Below are 22,003 nucleotides of genomic sequence, written 5' to 3'. Positions count from 1 at the left end.
CTATGTGCTACACAAAATGCTATCAGAACTTGTGTAAACATTCTCGTTTATGGCTAGAGCTCACTATTTTTGTCATTTAATGTCATCCCTTTTCTATTACCCCAAAATGTTTTCTGAGCCCTTTTCACAGATATTAAACTTATAGCACAAAAGCTAAGTGCTTTACAGTAGGGAGCAAAGAATATGTCGAAATAGAAGAGACACACAAGATCAGACACAAACTAAACAAACCACAAATGTAGGATCATACAGTTGAAAGAAAGCTAAAGAAAAAAGTATTTGAATAATCTAAATTATATATAAATGAAATAAAATGTTAATATTTAAAAATGTTTGCACTGATCTAGTTTCTCTTTAAAATTTGATAAGCAACAAACGCAATAGAGGACCTTGTTTGCAGCCAACATTAGCAAACTGCGTCTTCTTGCTGCAAGAAACAAGCAACTTTGGATGTGTAGAGACATCAAATCCTAAATTTGGTTTCAACCAAACTGCTCCTTTTAAGAGAACGTGGTATTTTACCCCTGAAAATTTAAACAAAAATAAGTAGTCGCATGTATGTGTTATCTAACCTTAGGCACATACACTGACATAAATGATAGCACGCAAAGTCACAGGTCATGGATGCACATATGTATATGCATGTGCACGCACTTGAACAGTTATGGACATTTGTCGTTGCCTGGCCTGAGGATTGGACAATGCCTTCTCTGTAGTGGAGAAGAGAGGGCTAGGGCACTTGCACAGATTCATGCACACACACTCACACACACAAACATTCCCATGGAATCCCAGGGTTGGGAAGGGGCTGAATAGGAATCTGGGCCATGCAGGCATTCTGAATCCTCTCAGTCAGAAGCAGCCCTTCACCCCTCAACCACACGTCACACCGAGCACATTCCTTGATACTGTGTCATACTCGTGTCACGCTGCTATCACACGAAACATACAGATTTACATATTCAGTCGGTTGGCACAGGTCTGACCAAACAAATACCAGCCACAATTGTGTTCAGTCAACATGCAGGCTCTGCGTATACTCTCTAAACACATTCTCCACTTTACTTCGCTGATCTCCACCTCCTCCACCCTAGTTCCCTTTAAGATCTTGTGTCGTGATTGCTTTCTGCTTTTTTCTAAAGGACAGGATGTGGAGCGGTAGAGCACACTATGGCCTCTGTGTCTTCCCTGCCTGCCACTCCTGAGGGAATTGCCATTGTTTCCATTGTTGTCCTCTACCAGCCTACCTGCCGTCTGTCCCTGGGCGACATTTAAAAGCCTCCCAGGTTGCTCTCAGGGAACCACAAACTGCAGCACTATCCAGCGCTAACTGCCTATCCCTTCTCTCCAACACCCTTCTGGCATAAATATCACTTTGGTAGCAGGCCGAAGTGGCTTTTTTTGCTGGTGTTCACCGCTGGGGCTCCAGGGAATCTAGGAGAGAGCTGAGGAATTGACACCTGAGGCAAAGACTTCAAGTTTACAGGAAGGAAGGAAGAAACTAAGTAGAAAAGGAAGGAATGGAGAAAGGAAATACTTTGTGAATAGATTAACTATGGTGACATATAGTATGTCAATAAGGGTTGGGTGATGGGAGAACATCTAATATCACAATATTTTTGACAAAATACCTTAGTATTGCTATTTTTACATACCATTGGTGCTTTCACAAATATGTACACAATGAGATTTTTGATAAATAGTTATCAGTAATGTGGATATAATGACTAAGTGGGTAAAGACAAATAATAGAAAACCTAGAGCAGTCTGGCAAGTTCAGAAAATGACATCACAACTATAATGCATTAAAACAAGGAAAAGACAACACTTATGCTATAATATAATATCCAAAATCAAAGACAATATCTAGTGCCATATCAGGATATCGATATAATTCCGATAGACTACATTGCCCAGCTATAATGTCAATGTGTTCTTCCTCTTTATTATACCTTTAACTCTCCTCCCCAACTCTGATCACAGCTGCTAGTTAGTTGGCTTGTAGCCAAAGCACCTCCTTCCTCAACCAACATGCACACACACTCTCTCTCACACACACACTCACACACACTCTCTCTCTCTTTCACACATGCACACACACAGACACACCTTGAAAACATTTACCATTAGGCTTGGGTACACAGACTTCTCTTTTATCTGCTGCCCTGAGCTATATGCATTCATTTAGATTTTATAAGAGCACATTGCACATCAATGATTTTACATTAACACATGGTGCTGCATGACCAGCTTCAACACCTGCTTTGAAGACACACACACACACACACACACACACACACACACACACACACACACACACACACACACACACACACACACACACACACTTAATGTATGCATTCCTGTTTTATCTATAGGAGGCCAGAGGAAACAGGTGAGCAAAGGAGAATAGGTGGTGAACGAAGGACAGAGAAAGAGAGGGAGGGCAATACAGTTTAGTTGAGGCGGGGAGGGGGGGGGGGGGGGCAACCATAGACGTCTGGAGCCAGGACACTGATGCTGAAGCTGATAGCTGCTAAATAGAGAACTCTCGACTGACAGTACACACACACACACACACACACACACACACTGTTATCTTTTTTTCTGAAATTCTCTGATTTTAGTTCATTTTTTCCTCACAAATTCTCCTCTCCCTCCCTCCATACATATTTGCTCTTTCTTTCTCCCTATCTCTCTCTCTCCCTCTCTCAGACATGATGTTTACAGTGTGACCCCCGGTCGCTCGTGATAGGAATCATTCCATCAACATAATGGCTAAATGACACGCACACGACTGTTACAGTCACGGCCACCATAAAGGGGCAGGATGTTGTCCCCTGTATGTCTTTGTCTTTGTACAGTGTGTGTGTGTGTGTGTGTGTGTGTGTGTGTGTGTGTGTGTGTGTGTGTGTGTGTGTGTGTGTGTGTGTGTTTGTGTGCGCGCTTGTGCATGTGCATGCCTGCTTAACATACAGTCTTCAAAATCTTCAAATGCACATTTCTTTGTCACCAATTTGTAATCCTCGCTTTTTTCCTCTTCAATTTTCACCCTTGTTCTCATATTCCCTTTCTCAATTTTTCTTACACTCTTGCTTCACCTCCACTTTCTAGAAAAGAAAAAAAACTCAACCGTCTGGGTGGTCTTCACACACACACACACACACACACACACACACACTCCTACGTTTTTCTCTGTATAGTAATGCACTAGCTGTGGTTTCCTGGCCTTGGCCAAAACACCGTTAGAAGTTCACCGCCCTCGCCGCTACCACAAAGCATCACCTAATCGCTGCTCAACTCGACCCACAAACTCTTTTCCTCTTACTCACACTGATGACTGCTGAAGGATGTGTGGGTTGTGTGAACATATGCACCTGACAACCTTGGAAACAGTCAATGTACAGTATCATCAACATGTGAATAATTTTTTTATTATATCATTATTAACTATTTGCCATGAATATGTTTAGCCTATGTCTATCAAAGGGACAGATGACTTATAAATTAGCTCCCAGCTAATTTATAAGTCACAGACTATTTGTCACAGACGGGTAGTTGTAGTGTCACTGTGATGCCAGCTCATATGACAAGTTACCTCACTTGCAGCTACACATAAAAACATCACCAATCCCCGATGTAAATACTGTACGTAGTGTTCTCAAACTCAACACACATTAACACACATGCAAACACACCCACACAGACACACACCCTTGGGCACTGTCTTTCCTCTCTAATCTGATATCAAAGAGGTCTTTCAAAGCGTCTCACATGACAGCTCATTTCATGTGTTGCCCACGGAAACGATTATTGTCATAAATCTCTACCCACTCTGCTCTGAGTTGCTCGGAGCACCTTTGCCTCTGAATAGTTAAATTCCATTGCAGAGTCAACCTGTTTTGGCCTCAGTGTTGTAATCTAATTGTTTTTGTTTGATTAGTTTCCCATTATGTATCTGCCTTCTATGAAGTGAGGTCGTCCAAATGTGCAAAAATAAAAAACACTAGAAAGTAGAGTGAATCATTCACAGCCTGGATTGCCCTCTCGGCCACTATAACATGAACAGTTGCGCTCACTTTGAAGAGCTCTCCGATGACACGGGTGAATGATGTCATATACTTTCACAGCATTGTGTGGATGTGGTTTGTAATGTGGACTGTTCCCAAGCAAATCCCTGTGACCCCGACAGCCTACAGTATGTGCTGGGAGGCTAATCCAGCCTCCGCAGCACAGCAGGGCGTGCTGGACAGTTCGACCGATCCTGGAGGGGTTTGGACCGGCTCTCCGCTGTTGTAACCTTTTATACTCCAGGACGAAATGGGAAACTGTAGCCTGCTGTGCTGGGTTCTGGGTCATGTAGGTGTGTGTGTGTGAGAGAGCATGTGGGCGAGGTTAGGAAGGGGAGGTTGTTTTGTTTGCGTTTGATGATTTTTATCAGCGAGGCATAAGAGAAATCTGTGATTCTCTTATCTTAATTTGTTACCGCATCTCTCCTGCTGTCCCACATTCCCTTTTCTCTCCTTTTGCAGTTGTGTGTGGGTGGCTGGGTGTCACTGTGTGTGTTGGCATGTGCGGTTGGTCTCTGAGTTTATTTATCTTATTCTAAATCAGCCCTCAAACTCACTAATTGGTCCAGTTCCACTGTTAGGTAACGAGGGGAAATGAGCAATTACTCTTGTGTTTGTAGGGAATGAGTGTGTTTGTGTGTATATCTGCTGGGCCAACCCCAGCGATGTTCTCATAGGTAGAGTGACTCCTGGATGGAGCTAGAGATCGCATTTCACTTTCTATAAACTCTACATGTGTTTTATCTCTTAAAGAATTGAATGAAATCCGGCCATCACAGGCTCCCATAACAGCCGAAGAGTCGGGCATCATTCAAGTAATCTTATATGTGTCTCTTTTAAAGTCGTTCTCTACACAAACTTTGGATCTTTCCTCCCTCTCTCTTAATCCTGTCCCTCCACTCGTGTAATACTTGTAGAGCCCCTAGTGAGCAACTTCTCTATCACACCCTGTTTCCTGGATTTGACCTCTATCAATTCAATATCAGTTATCACAAAGGGTCTCTAACCTGTCCTCAGAGGCTTACGCAGTGAAGCAATTTGATAGATCTGGCTTTAAGCCACAGCAGGGTGGTGTAAGAAACTGCTCAGATCTTCTGTCTTTTACATCATATAAGTCTAAAGATTCTCTTATTGCTCGTAAAAAAGTCCTGATGGTGAGGTGGGCTTAATTCCTTCAACTCCTTATGGGAAACGTTATTGATAAGTTACGTCGATGATCATGTTTGTCATTTTATTTACAGTATGTGCCACTTCTCTAGCCAGACTTTCAAACACAGTCATAATTCATATTTAAAAATGCAGTCAAAGGAATGATATAAAGTTAAGTCCCTCAAAGAGACAATTTTCTAAGGTTATCAAGCAAAAATGGTATGTTGTTTGATACCATTTTGGTATCAAACAACAGTGAGATACAGATAAGTGATATGTAATGGTCATAAAACTCTCACACATATAGACATCTGTGTTCCATACACACAAACACCCTTGCATATATGTACACAAAGGCATACACATGCGCGCACACACACACACTCTCACGCTGGGTCTCCAGTTGGCGCTCAGAAACCTGATACTGAAAGAAGTGGTCCAGTCATTTTGCCATAGTGGTCAACACACACATGTTCCCTCTTGGCCCTTTCTGTTATTGTGGAGGCTACATGCAGATTCTGCTGCTGTTTCCCAGTATTACATCTAAGCAAGTGCTGCCTTCTACTCTATTTTTTGAAGAGGAATCCCAGCTTGACTTGCTGTTTTTCAATTACAAATGAATAATCAAGACTGGCAGTTGCAACAAAGTGGAAATAAAAGAAAAGCAAGATTGGGGTCAAGGAAAAGGAAGAAGTGAAAGGCCTGGAACTGGAAAGGTTAAAGGGAAATTGGACAAGATAACACACCAGGAAGTCCCAAACTGTGAACATGTGGTACTCACAGGTAAGTGGTCAGAGGGCTGAGGTTGCTCGGCACAGACGATAGTCCCAACTCCGAGCAGTCCACCATGACGAAGATCCCATCTTCTTCACACTGGCACGGAGACGGGCACAGCGCTGCCGCCGGCCCCTGTCTGTCCTGGATCCGTCCGTACCCCCACACTCCGGGGGCGGACCCCCAAACTCCTCCAGCCACGCAGAGAAGCAGAAGCACAGGCAGCATGTCTGGCTGTCCACCTGTCTGCAACTACACCTGTAGAGATGTCTGTCTTGTCACACTCTCTCTTTTGTCCTTCTATGATGCTTGAAGAGGCAGCTTTGATCCAGTGAGGAGGTTCCAATGTTTCTTTGCTTTTCCAAATATTCAGCTCCTTACTGTCCTTTTCTCCTGTGCAGGTGGTCCACACTGCCAATCGGTCCTTGTCACAAGTTCTTTCTCCTCATCTCTCTATATCACCCAGTCACCACTTCATCCTCAGGGGTTGTTGTAACTTCTTGCCTCTTTTCCCTGCCTTCCCTCTCACTCTGCCCTCTGCTTTCTTTCTTTCTTTCTCCCCCAAACACAGTCCCTCTTTCTCCCTCTCTCTCTCTCTCTCTCACTCCTTGTATATATCTATTGCCCTCTCTCTCTCTCTCTCTCTCTCTCTCTCTTACCTATTGTAGAAGGAGCGCATGAGTTGTGAATGAGCCAACCTCATTGGTCCACAATTTAGGGATGGGCTGGAGCATCTCCGGAAAGTAGGAGGGGCCGCAATCCTCAAACTCTTCCCTCTCTTTCTCCCTCTCTTCCTTTCCCCATGTTTTACTTTTCCTAAAAGCTCAATGTGATAAGAAAGAGTGAGTGTTTAGTTTGATGTTGGGGGACCTTATGAATGGAACCGGGAGAAAATGAGGGAGAGTGTTTATAGCCGGAAGAGAGAGGATGAAAAAGAAAGCTCTGAGGGATAAGACTGACTGTGTTTGGCTGAGTGAGAGGGATGCAGAGGGTGAGAGTGTGTGACTGGGAGTGACTGTTTGGAGGAAATTGGAATTCTGACACTTCAGCACCCCTCAGTCCCCAGAAAGAGCCAAATCCAGTGTCTCGTAAGTCACACCTTCTCAGGTTTCTGCTGCTGGAATGTCGCGATCGCACACACATGCACAACCACACACGCGCACATGGGTCACCCATAGAAAATACCAGATTATGAGTGACCGGGGCAAAGGAGCTCACATATCCATTTCACAAACACACTCCGGTCTATAGAGAGAGGAGTGTGGATTTGTGAAGAAGTGTCAGCTGCCTCGGGGAAAAGCCTATCTGTATTTCATAGGCTGTGTGCTCACTTGCAGTTTTTCATGAGTATCTTGAAAATATTCTCATACGACCCCCCCTTTCTTTTATTCAAACACATAATTCTTGTCCGTGTAGTTTTTGTACCAAAATCAAATCTCAGCTTTTCACTAAACGCTGAAGACAAATGATGGCTATAAACTGCCGGATAAGAATGCTGTAATATTAGACTCACTGCTTCATATGTTACACAACTTAGCTTTACGTGCTTTACTCTTTTAAGTATAGGATGTTACATTACCACCTAATGATGCATTCTTATTATAACAAATCAAAGAAAGAAAAATGGCTTGCCATTCAAAGCGGAGCCGACTTCATTACATCCTTTTGTTAGATTTTAGAAGTATCTCCAAGAAGCAAGTACTAAGCAGTATAGTTCAGTAGTTGAAATAGGTATGGGAGATAATAAATTCACCCCAAAAAAGATAATATTACACGTGATGATTCCAATATATATGAAAAAGTTAGCAGAAATCCTTAATGGGGTTAACATTAAATCACTCCTCATAAATCATCTACTGGTGATGTTCATGGTTTTAGAGAGGGATTACATTGTCTTCAATGAGTTGATAAAATCTGACAACCACTTGGGCCCAAAAATCATTTTCAAACCCCCTCTGGATTAACAAAAAAATGCATGGTAGTCAATGTGGAAAACACGGTTCTCTTAGTTCCTGGAAGGTTGAGTCTTCAGGAACTGAGGCTTTCAATAGACAGTGGCAATATGTTGTGGGCATGCAAGTGCATGCGTGTAAAAAGTTAAGAACAACGATGCAACATGTGAATTCATTACGTGCAAATTCTCTTAACTTTGAAATTTGCATAGAAACTGGGCCTACAAAACTGCACGCCATGCTTTCTGAAAACTATACAGTCACTAAGTTCTTTGCATCCAGTTGAATTTGTCTACCGCTCCAGCTGGTCTGTCCATCTCTCTCTTCTGTCTTTCTTTCTCCACCATTCTCTGTAGGCTGAATAGTTTCTCATTAATTAATTAACATTCCTATGCCACTGTGTTTTCTGAGGGGCCTTTGTTATGGCCCCACAAAAACTCTTTCAGAGCTGTTCTCCACATAGTCTCTCTTTCTCATGCTCTCTCTCACTGCTCTCGCTTTTCTCCCTCTTTGTGGTGGAATGTGAGTTGATGCTCTCTCTGTCTATTGTCGGCTTAAAAATGTTACGTGAATTGTTTCCAAGTGATGTTTTATGGTTTTTGTTTCTTTCACTTCCTCAGATGCATAAAGGCAGATATCCGAGACCCTACAACAGCCACATACAGCACACATACACCCACACATTCCCAGAGGCACACATGCACACATCTAAAAAACATGCACATGCTCCTCATACACCCCCAAACACTCCCTCGGCTCTTCACCTCGCCCGTTCTTGCGCACGGAGCTCTGTCATCTTTTTAAATGCTCTTTAATTGTTTGGCCCTAAGGAAGCCCTAAAACACACGTACTATAAAACCTGCATATCTGGTCTACTGCCTGTCTCGCTCTCCTATTGGTCTCTCTATCTTCTTTTCATTTGTTTTCTTCCCTTCTATCCCAAATATGCTGACCACAATGCATTGTTCACCTTACTGTTAGAAGAGTCAGCGATTTATTTGGTGAAATTGCACCTGTTTTGGCATTACTGATGGATCTGTGAAACATTAAATGTGAGTCAGTGTAGCCTCATCCAGTTTTCTCCTGTGAGCCACTTCCCAAAACCTTCTAACACTCCAGCAACTGATTTCAAATCATTTTCAAACAAGGTGTTTTTAAAATTTGTTTACAAAGCGGTTTGTTTAAAGAAGACCCATATTCTAAGGCACAGGGCTAATACATTTGTATGTTCATGTAAAAACGATTAAGTACTAAAAAACAACAGCAGTTGGGGTGTATTTTTGAACAGAGCTGCTACTGATCCCCAGCATCAGTAATTTAACTAGCTAATCTAATATTCAGCATGCCCTCTTACTTCACACAGAGACATACAAATGGCATACATTTTTACCTGATACTGTGTAAGGTGAAAAAAATGTGAATCCAAAAAAAACAGAAAGGTTTTTTTAAAAACCCTAACCCTTAATTGTTATTGTCTTTATGACACATTTGTTGTGAGATAAATATGTCAATTGACGTGCGTTACGATGTGTGGTTGTTCAGTATCACTCAGGTCAATGAACCCTGTGTGTCAATAATGTTCAAATCACACATATTTTAGATGGGGGGGGGGGGTCAAATCAAATTATTTTCAGGGCTCCAGAAAGGCTTACTAACAGTTGTTAGCATTTGTACATGCAACTGGGAAAAGTATGCGTGTGCTCGTATTCTTCCTCTCTCTTCTTCTTTCTCACACTCCCACGCTCACACACACACTATCAAACAGTCTGCATCAGATCAAAGCCAGAGCTCCCTCCCCTCTCCTCCCCCGTCCTCCCTGGCTCCATCTCTCTGGGCTGTAAATACTATCCAAGCAACGGCAGCCTTGAAGACACAAAGACAAGTAGCTACCTGACACCTGACACTAACTTGAGAGCACTCACCATGGTCTACCTGGGAATCAAACGCACAAACACACACACACACACACACACACACACACACACACACACACACACACACACACACACACACACACACACACACACACACAAGGCTACCTGAGCTACTTGCAGCAAGAAGAGCCCATTCAGGGAGAGAACAGAGAAAGTATCCGTGCAATCAACCCTCCCAACACACACACTCCATCCCATCTCACCTCCTCACCCACATCCCCTGCCCCATCCCCCTCACATAACCTCTTCCCAACCCTAGCCCTGTACATCTAACACCTTTCCAGAACCTTTCCAATCCAAGTCAGATAAAGACAACAAATCAACAGAAGCGTGTGCCTATTTATGGTCACTTGAATGTCTGTAGATGTATGTACTAGCAAATGTGCCTGTGTCTGTATTCGTGCAGAGGCAATTGAAGTCAAACTCAGGTGTATACTCAGAGGAAGCAAGTGAGACGCCGTGGGTCGTAAGTGGCGGCAACCTAGGTGTGTACTTTGGCTTTTCATGTGAAACCACCTGAAAGCCAACAAAAGGTACCTCTCCTTCCCCTCCATGCCTCTCCTCCCCCCCCCCCCCTTCCTCTCTGCATCTCACAGTACAAAGGAAAGAAATTAATGAAAGAAATGAAAGACAGGGCAGCGGTGGAAAGGGGGATGAGGTAAGGGAATGAGGATGCAAGGGTGGGGCAGGGGGGTTGAAGAGGAAGGGGTGTGGGCGAGTGGGAAGAACGGGTGGAGGTATTTACCTGTGTGTTTGTAGTCTGTGCGGGACAATAGTGGGCCCAGGGACGTGGTTGGTCATGGCGTAAAGCAAAGCAATTCATCTCAGGCTGGTAAGAGCTCTTCACCTCATCTGGAGGGTCGGAGGTTGGTGTCTTTTCTGTATCACAGGTCCAGAAGTGTTATTGATCGTGGTTATGGGGGTGGCTGCTGATAACATTGCCCATGATTGACGGGGTCATCACGGAAGCTTAGCGCCACTCTCCGGTCCCCCCTCCCTAAGTAAACACTGTTAGCTCTGTCAGCACCGTTGCCATTGTTTGAACTGTTTGGTGGTGTTTGCACAGTTATCTGCTAGCCACCGGCTCAGCTTTCTCAATAACGAAAGCTGTGTGGAGGCAATAGATATGCTCTGAATTCTGTTTTGAGCGCCTTAAAATTATAACTGATGAAAGCCAAGATGTCACATTATATCCCAGCAGTGGGAATGATTTGTTTATTTATGTATTTCATTTAATTGTACAGAACCTTTTGCAATATTAAACATTCATGTTGCCATTTGATCTAATTCAACAGCACTTTACAGTACAGGACAGGAAACAAATACGAAATTAAAATCCAAATGTATTTTTTAAGCACATTTAAAAACAACAACATTTTTGTCAAAGTTCTTATTGACTACACAACACACATACGATGTCCGCAATAAATATCTGTTAGACAAATTAGAAAGAAGTATATTATGTACACAAAGCAACAAGAGTCTGCGGACATGCTAGCATCTCTGTAAAACTCTGTTTAGACACAGTGCTTTGAGCTTAATGCTAAACGACAACTTGCTAACATGCTAATGTTTAGCGGATATAAAGTGAACCATTTTCACAGTGTTAGTTAAGCATGTTAGCATGGGGAAAATTAAATATTCTGACCTGAGGATGGTGCTAGAAAACATAAATGCATGAACCAATTTCCTTGGCAATCCATCTTATAGTTGACACAACTTTTCACTCCAAACCACAAATTTGAACCTCATGGTGGTGCTAAAGAAAAAAAGGTCAACGGGATCTATCCTCTGTGGACCATTAATGTTTGTACAAATTGTCATTGCAATTCATCCAATAGTTGTTGAGATCTATCAGTCTGTGCCGACCAACTGTTAGACATTGCCACCCATAGAGACAGATTTCTAGCAATTCTAATAAAAACTGATAATGGTCACAGGGTTGAAAAACTTTAAGGACACTTTCCACACAAGTTTATACACAAGACACAACATTGAATATAATATCACATTTTTAAAGCTTAAAAGGTTATGTTTATTCTAACATAGTTTTATTAAATTGTTAGTATAATGTTGAAAATATTTGAATAACATATTGTATATAGCTGTAAAATAGTAACGTTATTCGTTGCATCACCTACTGAAAGGAAGGAAAAACTTGATACTTAAGAATTGGGACAACAACAATATAACCAAAAATCTCAATGAAAAATACAATGTTTTATGCTGGTGCTTAAATATTTTTTGTACTCTCATCAGTGTGATAACTAACAATAAACATTAGAGGGAGCCCCTCCTACACTGCACACTGGACTGGTAAACAGGAGCAGATCAATTCTGGTGGAAAATGTAGTCTTCTCAGCAGTGACCGAAAAATAAATTAGTATGTTTTGATATTATTCTATTATTAAAAAAGGACATTTTCATTGACATGTCAAGCAATATATCTGTATATTAAGCTCAATAATTGATTAAATCCAGAGTGTACTATGTACTTAAACGTGTCTGTGCTCGGCTAAAGAAATATTCTCCAAAAAATTGTCTTAAGAGGGAAGATAACTTTAAGTGCTCTACACACAAACACTATCCACTACATTAAGATGTCTGTCTCTGTCATAAGACAAAGCTTTCTTGTGTTTTGATCTTCAATCTGCTTGTTTTCTCTTCAGTCACAGTGTTAATATGGTGAAATAAGTTGACTAAAGCGGACAGGTCTGCACCTGTACACTGCCAAAGAGATAGACTCTCCACTCTGTTTGATGCTATTCTGAGCGACGCCAGTGGCGCTGCAATCAGAGTGTGTTTGTTTTTTAGTCTGTAGGTGCGTGTGTTTGTCTGTGTGACTGTTACACCTTTAAATACTATCTATAAAAAGTTGATTGACCTAAAAAAAGTTGTGATCACTGTGACAAACACTTTCTACGCATGCCTTCGTATATGTGTGCGTGGACGGGAGTTCACGTCTGCAGCTGTGTGTGTGTGTACGTGTGTTCCTGTGTATGTGTGTTCCTATGCACACCTGTGCATGTGTGTGAGTGATAAATGATTGTGCCGTCGTACCCAGTTCTGCCTGATAGTATCAGCCATGTCAGTGTGGATGGAGACTGATGTGGAATGTTAACAGTGACTGAAAGTATTGGACTGTCTCCATACAGTCCCATTCATGCAGAACCTAGATAGGACTAGCAGGAGACTCAACACAATGTAGTGAGAGATGAAGAGAGGAGCCTTATTATTGTAGGTTTCACAATAGTAATTCCAGTTATCTGATAAGTGCATAACAGCAGTTGAAAGATCATTGCTTTAATAACAGAAATTAGGCACCTGGGAAGAAGGAAACGTATCGTCAATGAAAGCATGATTACAATAATCTTATTAAATCATACCATTCATTTGTGTGAGCTGCTCTTTACCGGCTCCACATTAGACTTAAAATAAGATGATGAAATGGCGCCCTCTTCAGCAAAAAGACAGAACAGCATCACGGCAGCAGTTATAGAGCTAACAACCAGCTGATGGCGACAATGGTCTAGTCTCACAGTTTTCCAAATTCTTAATACAACAAAGCTCCCTGTGTTTCACATACACAAAGGCGGAAGATGAGGTTAGTCTTCATGAATGTTTGCAAATAAATGTCCAATAAACACCAATGAGATAAACATACAAAATTCTTGAAGCAGTATTTTTTATTAAAAACATATATTTAACAATATGTAAAATACAAAAACGTATTTCTTTTTTTTTTTTTTTTTTTTACAAGCCTTTGTATCTGCAATATGTTAACTGAAGATAATCCAACAAAAAAAGTATAAAAATAAAACAGAGATTTTGCTCCTCATTTTGTTAAAGACATTGGGCTTATTTTGTTAAGAACTTTACATATACCACTATTAACTGTAGGTACATTTACATGTATTGTTTGAATTCAGTTATTTTCAGTTCTCAGGTTGAAGGTGCCTGCTGGCTCACGGTCACACTGTCATGGCTAACTGGCTTACTTGTTAGGTTTATTAATGATACCTGTGATTTTCCTACTTTGACAAGTAAAAAAAATGCTTTGAATGAGGGCTATCACTGTCTGTAGTGAATAGTGGAAGTGTAATAAGTACAAAGACTGACATTAGTTTCTATGTACACATGTTTCAACTGATACCACTGTAGTCATAGATAAGTCATAAGTAATTAAAGTTCACTAATATCAGTGAATAAAAAAATAATATCCGTATATATAGTGTCAGGTTCATTACTTTAGATAAAATGAAACTTGCTGATGTTTACCACCATGTAACATGTAAGACAATAGAGGAGAGATACTTTTGTAGAGGTAAGCTCTACTTTGCATCCACCTCTTCCATTGCCTATTGCAACACATCAGAGTCCACGCCCTCTACAAAAAGAATGTGTCTTCTCTTTCTTTTCCCTTCAGTCAGTGTTCATCTGCAGTCTCCTTGCTGTCAGCCTAAATCTCTTTTTGCTGAGGAGGCATTTAAATGTGCAGTGTGATCTGGGTGTTTCCTACAAAAGGATCATAGACAGAAGTTGATGTAGTCTATTGTGCAGCCGGACAGCCCCCTCCAAGTTCCAGTCTATCGGGTTACATGGTGTTGTGAAATTGTGACGGTCAAGCTTCAAATATACTTTGAAAAAAATAAATACATTCGCTAATAAAAGTATTCTCTTCAACATGAAGTGCTTTCTCGTCCTAATCAATAATCATACTTAATAACGATATTAAAACCACAGTTATTCATTGTTGTTAAACATTACAACATGATGATGACCAAAAGGGCGTTGATCATTTTCACTTCACTGTTCTAGCTTTAACACTTTGATTATGTTACTCAAACCACAAGAACTTAACACAAACTGTCCTGTCATGAATTTGTTTCTGATCACACTCTGGCCTTTGAAGTTTTCAGCAAAGCAGAAGTGAAAAATATCCGATAGTTGGTCCAGACAGTGACGTGGTATTCTGTGGAAAGAGGAAGCCTTTTTCCTGCCATAATAGTGTAAGCTCTCTCTAGAGCAGTCAGGCTAACCATAAAATCACAGCAAAAAAAACCTGACTGGATGTAGTTTCCATGGATTTAACGTTAATCCAGTAAAACCATCAAGTACATTGTTGTGATATACCAATTTTGGAATTTATTCCATCCCTTACTTGAGTCTTTTTCTTTATAATATTGTTTTATGTTTGTTTCTTCTCTTGAGACCATCATACAGCAAAGATGTGGACAGAAAAAATAGTTTACAAAAACATAAACTATTTGCAACTCAACTTGACTTTAACTGCAAAATAACATTTGACTTTTTGTACCTCAGCAAGCATGGATGCCTGGCCCTTGAATGCTACGCAGGGCCAATGAAAAGCAGTGAGATTCATAACAACGATGCTGTGCAGGAGCATAGCCTCACAGAGCTGCTCGCATGGCTGTAGACACTTAGTCTTGTTTATAGTTAAATTCAAGGTCAATTAGATTCCATGTTATTTAACAGTTAATGTTATATGCTGGTTTCTAACAGCAAACCATGGCAATCTTATATCTCACGTTACAGTATCAGTATTAGTAGCAAAGGGTGGTGAACAGCAAATCAATTTGTTTTGTAATGTTGACATTATAACAAGATCAAGAACCCCTCACCCTCTGAAAGACTCTCATAAGCGGGACGAAAGATAGATGTTACTGATGAGTTTGTTGCTATTGAGGCGAATAGTTCAGAGGTGGGAGGTTGATAGAAAGACAGCTATTGTTTGTATCTACCCTCCCTTGATGACAACAGCTGTGGAGTGGAGGTGTGGGCCTCCAACAGGAGAATACACTATGATCTGGTCAAGCTGTGCTTACAGATAAATATGCATTGGTTCCCTGAGTGTGGCGTGTGGGCTTTCCCTCTGTGCAACAGGGACTGATTTGAAAATAGCTCATCAAAGACCCTCAGGCCCTTTATTGCACTCTTTGGGAGCAAGATGGAAAATCTCATGGAGGTGTTTTATTTTATCCTTCGGGCTCAGAAGAAATGTTACACTCTTGCTCTGCCTCTCTTTGTCTGGTGCTTATCTCACTGTGAAAACAGATGATTTATATACAGTCTTTGCGCTCAAACACTCATGTGTTATTCCGATAAGGATGGTGGGTTTATGTGCGTTTCTGTGTCTGGTTTATGACTGTTTATTGAGACCACAGATTGTAGGATTGCCTACTGGAGGACACAAACAATCCGTGGGAATGCAAATTCCCACCAGTTCCCAATCCCATTCGTTATCTCCAGCATTCCCATATGAGGGATGTATGTTTTCCTCTTTAACCGAGACCACTTGACCACTGCACTGCCAGTGACTACGGGTAAATGAAATATATTTATGTGCACACTACAATTTTGTTTGGATTAGTTAGATGAGCATGAAAATCTTGAAAATAAGGTATAGAAAGTGGTGCACATAAAATACCATTTGCAAATGCATATCAAACTTAACACTAATAAAATTGCATAAGAAAGTACCAACTTGGAACTAACATTATTAAATAGATTAAAAAAACATTGAGTTCAAAAAAGAAAGAGACAGAAGAAAAATTCAGAAAAAGTGTGTGAGAGCGACAGAGGTGGAGGTGATGATGTTGGGCGGTCAACCTCAGGTTTTGCATACTAACCATTGTCCCTGATACACGTATGCCAACACCTCGCCATGTCCAACCGCCTCCTCGCCTGCCAGATTGTTCACCTGACTCAACTGGCCTCCACTGGGACCCTGCCAATGCGTGTGAACATCAAACTGATTTTCAAAAAGCTGTTGCTCCTCACAATCATGATTAAAATCATCATCAGGCCTACAGTAGCACAAATGCATAAATTAACTGGAGAAACATGTAATGGAAGAAATGAAATGAGAATTTTTGCCCCCAAATCTAACGCAATTCAGTTCAGATATTCAACTGGATGGAGAACTTGCTAAATTAGGCCAAAATACACAACATGCCTCCTTATTTATGTTCCCTTATGACTCTGAATGACTTGAAACTATCAGTGACTGCAATCTTCAATCATGCAGAAAAAGAAAAAGTATGTTCGTCATTCCTCAAGCCTGCTCTGTCTCTGGTAAAAGTGCCTTTAAAGTTTTCGTACCCTCCTCTTGGTGTGAGCTGCAGAGTCACCTTGAACTAGAATATTTTCTAAGCATGGAAGATTATAAAAACAAGGTTAGGTATTGTTTGACCTCTGAATTTACATGCTGTATTACTGAACACTGCTACTTCATTGTTTGATGTTATTAGCTGTTGGTTTTAAGCCTGTGCTTTGTTTCTTACATGTGAAACTTTTTTTTAATGCTGACCTGGCCGTCTTGATTCTTAATGGGAAATAAACTTAAAAAATAATGGTTAAATTAAAAAACACAAAAGAGAAAAATCTCTTGACACACAATACAAACATGCATACACACCCCAACGCACACGCCTTTTTGTCTAGGCGTTAGGGGAATTCCCAGTAACCTGCATGTGTAAAGGTGATTTGCGTATGTACGCTAATCTAGGGGGTTTGGCCATAACTGTAAACCCACTACACCTGGACACACACACACACACACATGTGGCCCCGTAATCATCAGCAACTGATGACCGTGTTGATAAGCTGAGTACAACAAATTTCACACACTAATGGTCACAATGTTTGTATGCGTCTGTTTGTATGTGCATTCATTAGTCAGTTTTCCAATCCACCTGCCATTCTGTAACCGTTAAACACAAGTGACTCAGATGCAATACAGACAGACAAGCGATCAACTCTCACACAGACACACGCAGCTCTCACACGTGCTCAGCAACATAAGAAATGTACAAGTGTAATTCAAATTGACAGCAATTGCCACAGAATGATGGTGCTCACTTTTCAGTGGCCTGTAGACAGTCAGATATTGCAAATGGATTTCTCTCAAGAGATTAATATACTGAAATAATGTAATATATAGTATGCAGTAGCAGTTACTCGATTGTTTGTAGTAGTGCTTCATTTATGAGAGGAAGAAAGGGATCTTATGTCTTTTGTTTTGCCAATATGCCTGCACATTTCCTGAAATCATTCTAAATTCAAAATCTAAAAATCTGTAAATTGCTTCATAAACTTTATTTTTAGATGCAAACTCTTTCTTTCTAGCCCGGGTTTCCATGCTCATTCTTAAAAAAGACTATTGACAACATTTCTAAGGCCGCTCCAAAAACAAAAATCAGATAAGTGCAAACCTGCATGTCCTAATAAAGCAACTCTTCTCTGGTTTCACCTGCCTCACTCTGCATGTTTCTGACTTCACGGGTCCAATGTCTCTCTGGTCTTATCACATTGGCTGAATCCTCCAGGTGCAAGCTAGAGTTATAGGAATCCAAACCGTCACCCATTTTACAGAGCGCTCAGGGTTTTTCCGAACACGTTTAACAAGTCTTTATATAAAGCTGTCGAGAAATGTTTCAATCATTTGACAGCAAATAATGTCTCCTGCTTCTCCTTCAACTACTACTGTTACTGCAACATCTACTTACACTACTGGCACCCCAACTTCTACAAATACCAGTAGTGCTACTGTAACTACTATTACTACTACAAGAATACTGCTACTGAAGATGGATTTTGGGGGGTTCAGGCAGTTGCCTATATTTGCCTATTGGTAAAGTCTGCCTCTGACTTCCACTACAACCACTGCTGCCACTGTTTTATTACCTCCATATGTGTTGTTATGGATAGAAATGCAATGCTCTGTCAGAGTGGTATCGATCTTCTCCTCTAACTCTCGGCAAGAAAATGAATTCACATATTTTCCAAAATGTCCATTCCTTTAACCACACTAACCCTCACCTAATCTCACCTATCTGTAATCTAAATGTAAACCTGTTTATCTTATCTTAAAATCTAAATTAAGCCATGGCAAGCCTTAAACTTAGAACAGTCCACAAAATGCTCAGCCACAGACAGCACCTGGCAGGCCTTGTTTAGATATTCATCTTGATGTCCAATGTGTTTTCACATTTTCATTAACAATCTAAGACTACTCAAGGTTAATACTGCTTCACCTATTTACTTACTTTAAATACTGCTGTTTGGGTTGTTATTGTATTGGTATTAATATTATTAATAGTGTTGGAGTTGGCATCTGCCTTTCTCAAGATATGGGTATGGTTCTGGATTGAAATTAGGACTTGGTATTGGCACTGATATTGTTTTGGCTATAAGTAAAATATATAAGAATTTCAAAATAAAATATATTTTTACAGGTGATGTAAAAACTAAAAACATTGCCCAAGCTTCATAGGCAAATTATAGAATGCCAAAAGTATTGGCTTGTAGTTTTTTTATGTTTGCATGCGTACGTGTCGAAGGAAGTTACACCTACAACAACGTGTATTTGGCATGTCAATTACATACAAAAAATCTGTAGTGGATGTTGTGTTTGCGTCACAGACCATGAAGGCTCATAAAAAAGAAAATGACTATGCATACTGTGGGGGCGGTGGAGGATAGTTGTACAGTAAGGGGAAATATATTTATAACTCTAGCAGTTTGATTAAACATTTCACATACTAACTGATGTCTTACCACATCATAAAGATTATGGGCTACTCTGTGGTTTATTTTTGTTACTTATAGATCATCTGTTTTACATAGACAGCTGGCATCCTGAGGGTTAAAAAGGGAGGATGGCATCATGCATCAATTACGGGAAACGCTCGTGATATTTCACGGAAGCTAATTCTCCACCTTGCCAAACAGGCTTCCCGACTACCTCAGCACTGTAAAATCATTAACAAACAACTACTGTAAAACAATCAATTCATGATCAGATTTATCAATCAAGTCAGAATCATACAAATCTGCAAAAAAGTTTTAATTGTTTGTACCTGCGTATGAGCAATATGCACCTGGTAAACGAAGCTTTACTATGTGCATACAAGAACAGTAATATTTCATTGCATGGCAGTTTATACGTGTGTGTGTTTGTGTGTGTGAGTGTGAGTGTGAGAGAGAGAGAGGTTCATAAAGACCACAATATTCCAGATGGTCAGGATGTCACACCGGTGGGAAATCACGGTAACTATTAGCTCAGCTGCTGCTCTTTTTCAATCAATTATTAAAGACTTCATAAAGTCTGGAAACTAACTAAGTTTCTTATACACTTTGACTTAGTGACCTTCCATGACCAAGTGTTGCTTCTTTGTGTACTCTGATAGGTTTACAATGTAGTGGCCTGTGGTAATATTTCATGAATTTCAACACAAAACTTGACAAGTTGTAAAGTTACTGATGCAATTCCTGTAAGCATAGCTTGAGTTTTATCATGTTGAGGTGATAGCTCATTAAGAAAACACAGGGGGTATGATATCCGCTGCCTCTACGATTACATACATGTCATATATCACCAGTCAGGCGCTACATTTGGATTTATGATGACACTGCTTAGCAGGTCATAAACACCTGTGTCAAAGGCATTTTTTAAAGGAAGAATATATGACATTCAAAGCTTTAATATAGCAGCAAACAACTATTTGCAATGTCAAGATAATAGATAATAATGGAGTAATGTCTACCTGTGCGGAGAATAAAGTTGCTCACAATGAAGTGTATTGTTATCCTCACTTCTCCTCGCTTTGTTTACATAGCTTGGCTGGCCATGCGTGGTTTTAGTGCATTTTTGTGCATATTATTACAAATTAGTGCATGTGGGCGTACCCCACTGGTTAGCTCACGGCCACCGCTCCATTCTGGCGGGTCAGAGTTGAGAACGCATTCCTGACCGACAGCATCATCGCGGAAGTGTAGCACCCATCCTCTGGTTCCCGCTCAATTAAATTCTGTTAGCTCAGGCGTCCCATGTTGAGAACAGCGAGGGACAATCAAAATGCTCCCAATCTCATATCTAGCACCTCTAAAAAAATCCATTGTTGTTTTGTTTTTGTTTTTTTAGGTTAAATGTATATTTACATGCTTCTGTCTCTGTCTCTCTCTCTTTAAACCCAACAAGTCGGTGCAGATGGCCGCTCACTCAGAGCTTGGTTTTGCCAAAGGTTTAACAGGGGGATTTTTTTTTGCTTCTGACCATCAGTTTTTATTGTTTTACTGACAATAATACGCACTCTTATCAGGAGAAAATAGGACCGGCAGTTGAATGGAAAGTAAATACTGACACTGACAAAACCTCACCTCCAGGCTCTGATTCCAATTCAGTTGTAATTTCATTATAAAATCATCATCCTTACTTTGTGTACATAGCCATTGAATTGATGTAGCAGCTTCAGAATTGGTTTACTCTCTCATTTAACTCCAAACCCCAGACATATGTTGGTTGTTAATACATGAGGTTATCCTTTAGTGCCTCTGTTTGTACAGTAAGCTCTTTGTGTCAGGTGAGGTAAGTTGTGTTACAGTCACTGTGAGTCCCAGACCTAGAACGTTTTGGGGAAATCCCTTTCAACACAGGACCTGCCAAAAAAGATGCATTTTGCAGTGTCAGTAGTGTACTGGAATCTACGTCCGAAAGAATTATAGACGTAATAACAAACAGGAACATGCTGTGTGAACTATGAATGGCAGTCATCTGTTCCTAATGTGGGTGTGTTGCAATACCTGTGGCTGTTTGCCTCCCCACATTGCTTCATGAAGAACAATGTCATTTTTATGTAGCAGCTTCAGGAGGCTTATTTTAACAATACTATAATAATAATTTAATAATTAAGCCTTGATTAGTCCCACAATGGGGAAATTCGGTTCTCTGCATTTGACCTATCCCGGAGGAGCAGTGGGCTGCAATGAAGCGCCCGGGAGCATATATATATATATATATATATATATATATATATATATATATATATAGAGTTACAGTTATGTCATCAGAATAGAGTTTCCATGTCTGACTCTTACTCAGTAAGTTATTTTATATGTGTAAAGACATTCTCCAAAGCAATATTTCTAGAATTATTATTGCTAGAATGCTGCTCATTAACTGTGAGTCAGATGTGTATATGGCCATTGCATGCCAAGGGGAGTTGATGATGAATGAGCATGCCGTTATAGATAGGAAAAAAAGAACTGTTACAGTTTAATGATGTAGGATGATCAACAGTAGCACTTTATTTCAACCCCCCTG

General features: G+C 40.5%; 1 protein-coding gene across 1 annotated transcript in view; it reads right to left on the bottom strand.

Moving 5' to 3' along the window:
• LOC129099295 (leucine-rich repeat-containing G-protein coupled receptor 6) overlaps window positions 1–6,239 on the bottom strand; it is a 35,761-nt gene extending 29,522 nt beyond the window's left edge. Inside the window, exon 1 of the mRNA XM_054608490.1 lies at window positions 6,001–6,239. Coding sequence (XP_054464465.1) covers window positions 6,001–6,221 — 221 coding nt within the window. The 5' untranslated portion in view covers window positions 6,222–6,239. The remainder of the gene's footprint in view (window positions 1–6,000) is intronic.
• Window positions 6,240–22,003: the final 15,764 nt, after the last annotated feature.

This window comes from Anoplopoma fimbria, chromosome 12 (assembly GCF_027596085.1).
Source record: "Anoplopoma fimbria isolate UVic2021 breed Golden Eagle Sablefish chromosome 12, Afim_UVic_2022, whole genome shotgun sequence".
Lineage (NCBI taxonomy): Eukaryota > Metazoa > Chordata > Actinopteri > Perciformes > Anoplopomatidae > Anoplopoma > Anoplopoma fimbria.
Note: the sequence above shows the minus strand (reverse complement) of the source record. Positions and strands in the feature narration are given on the sequence as shown.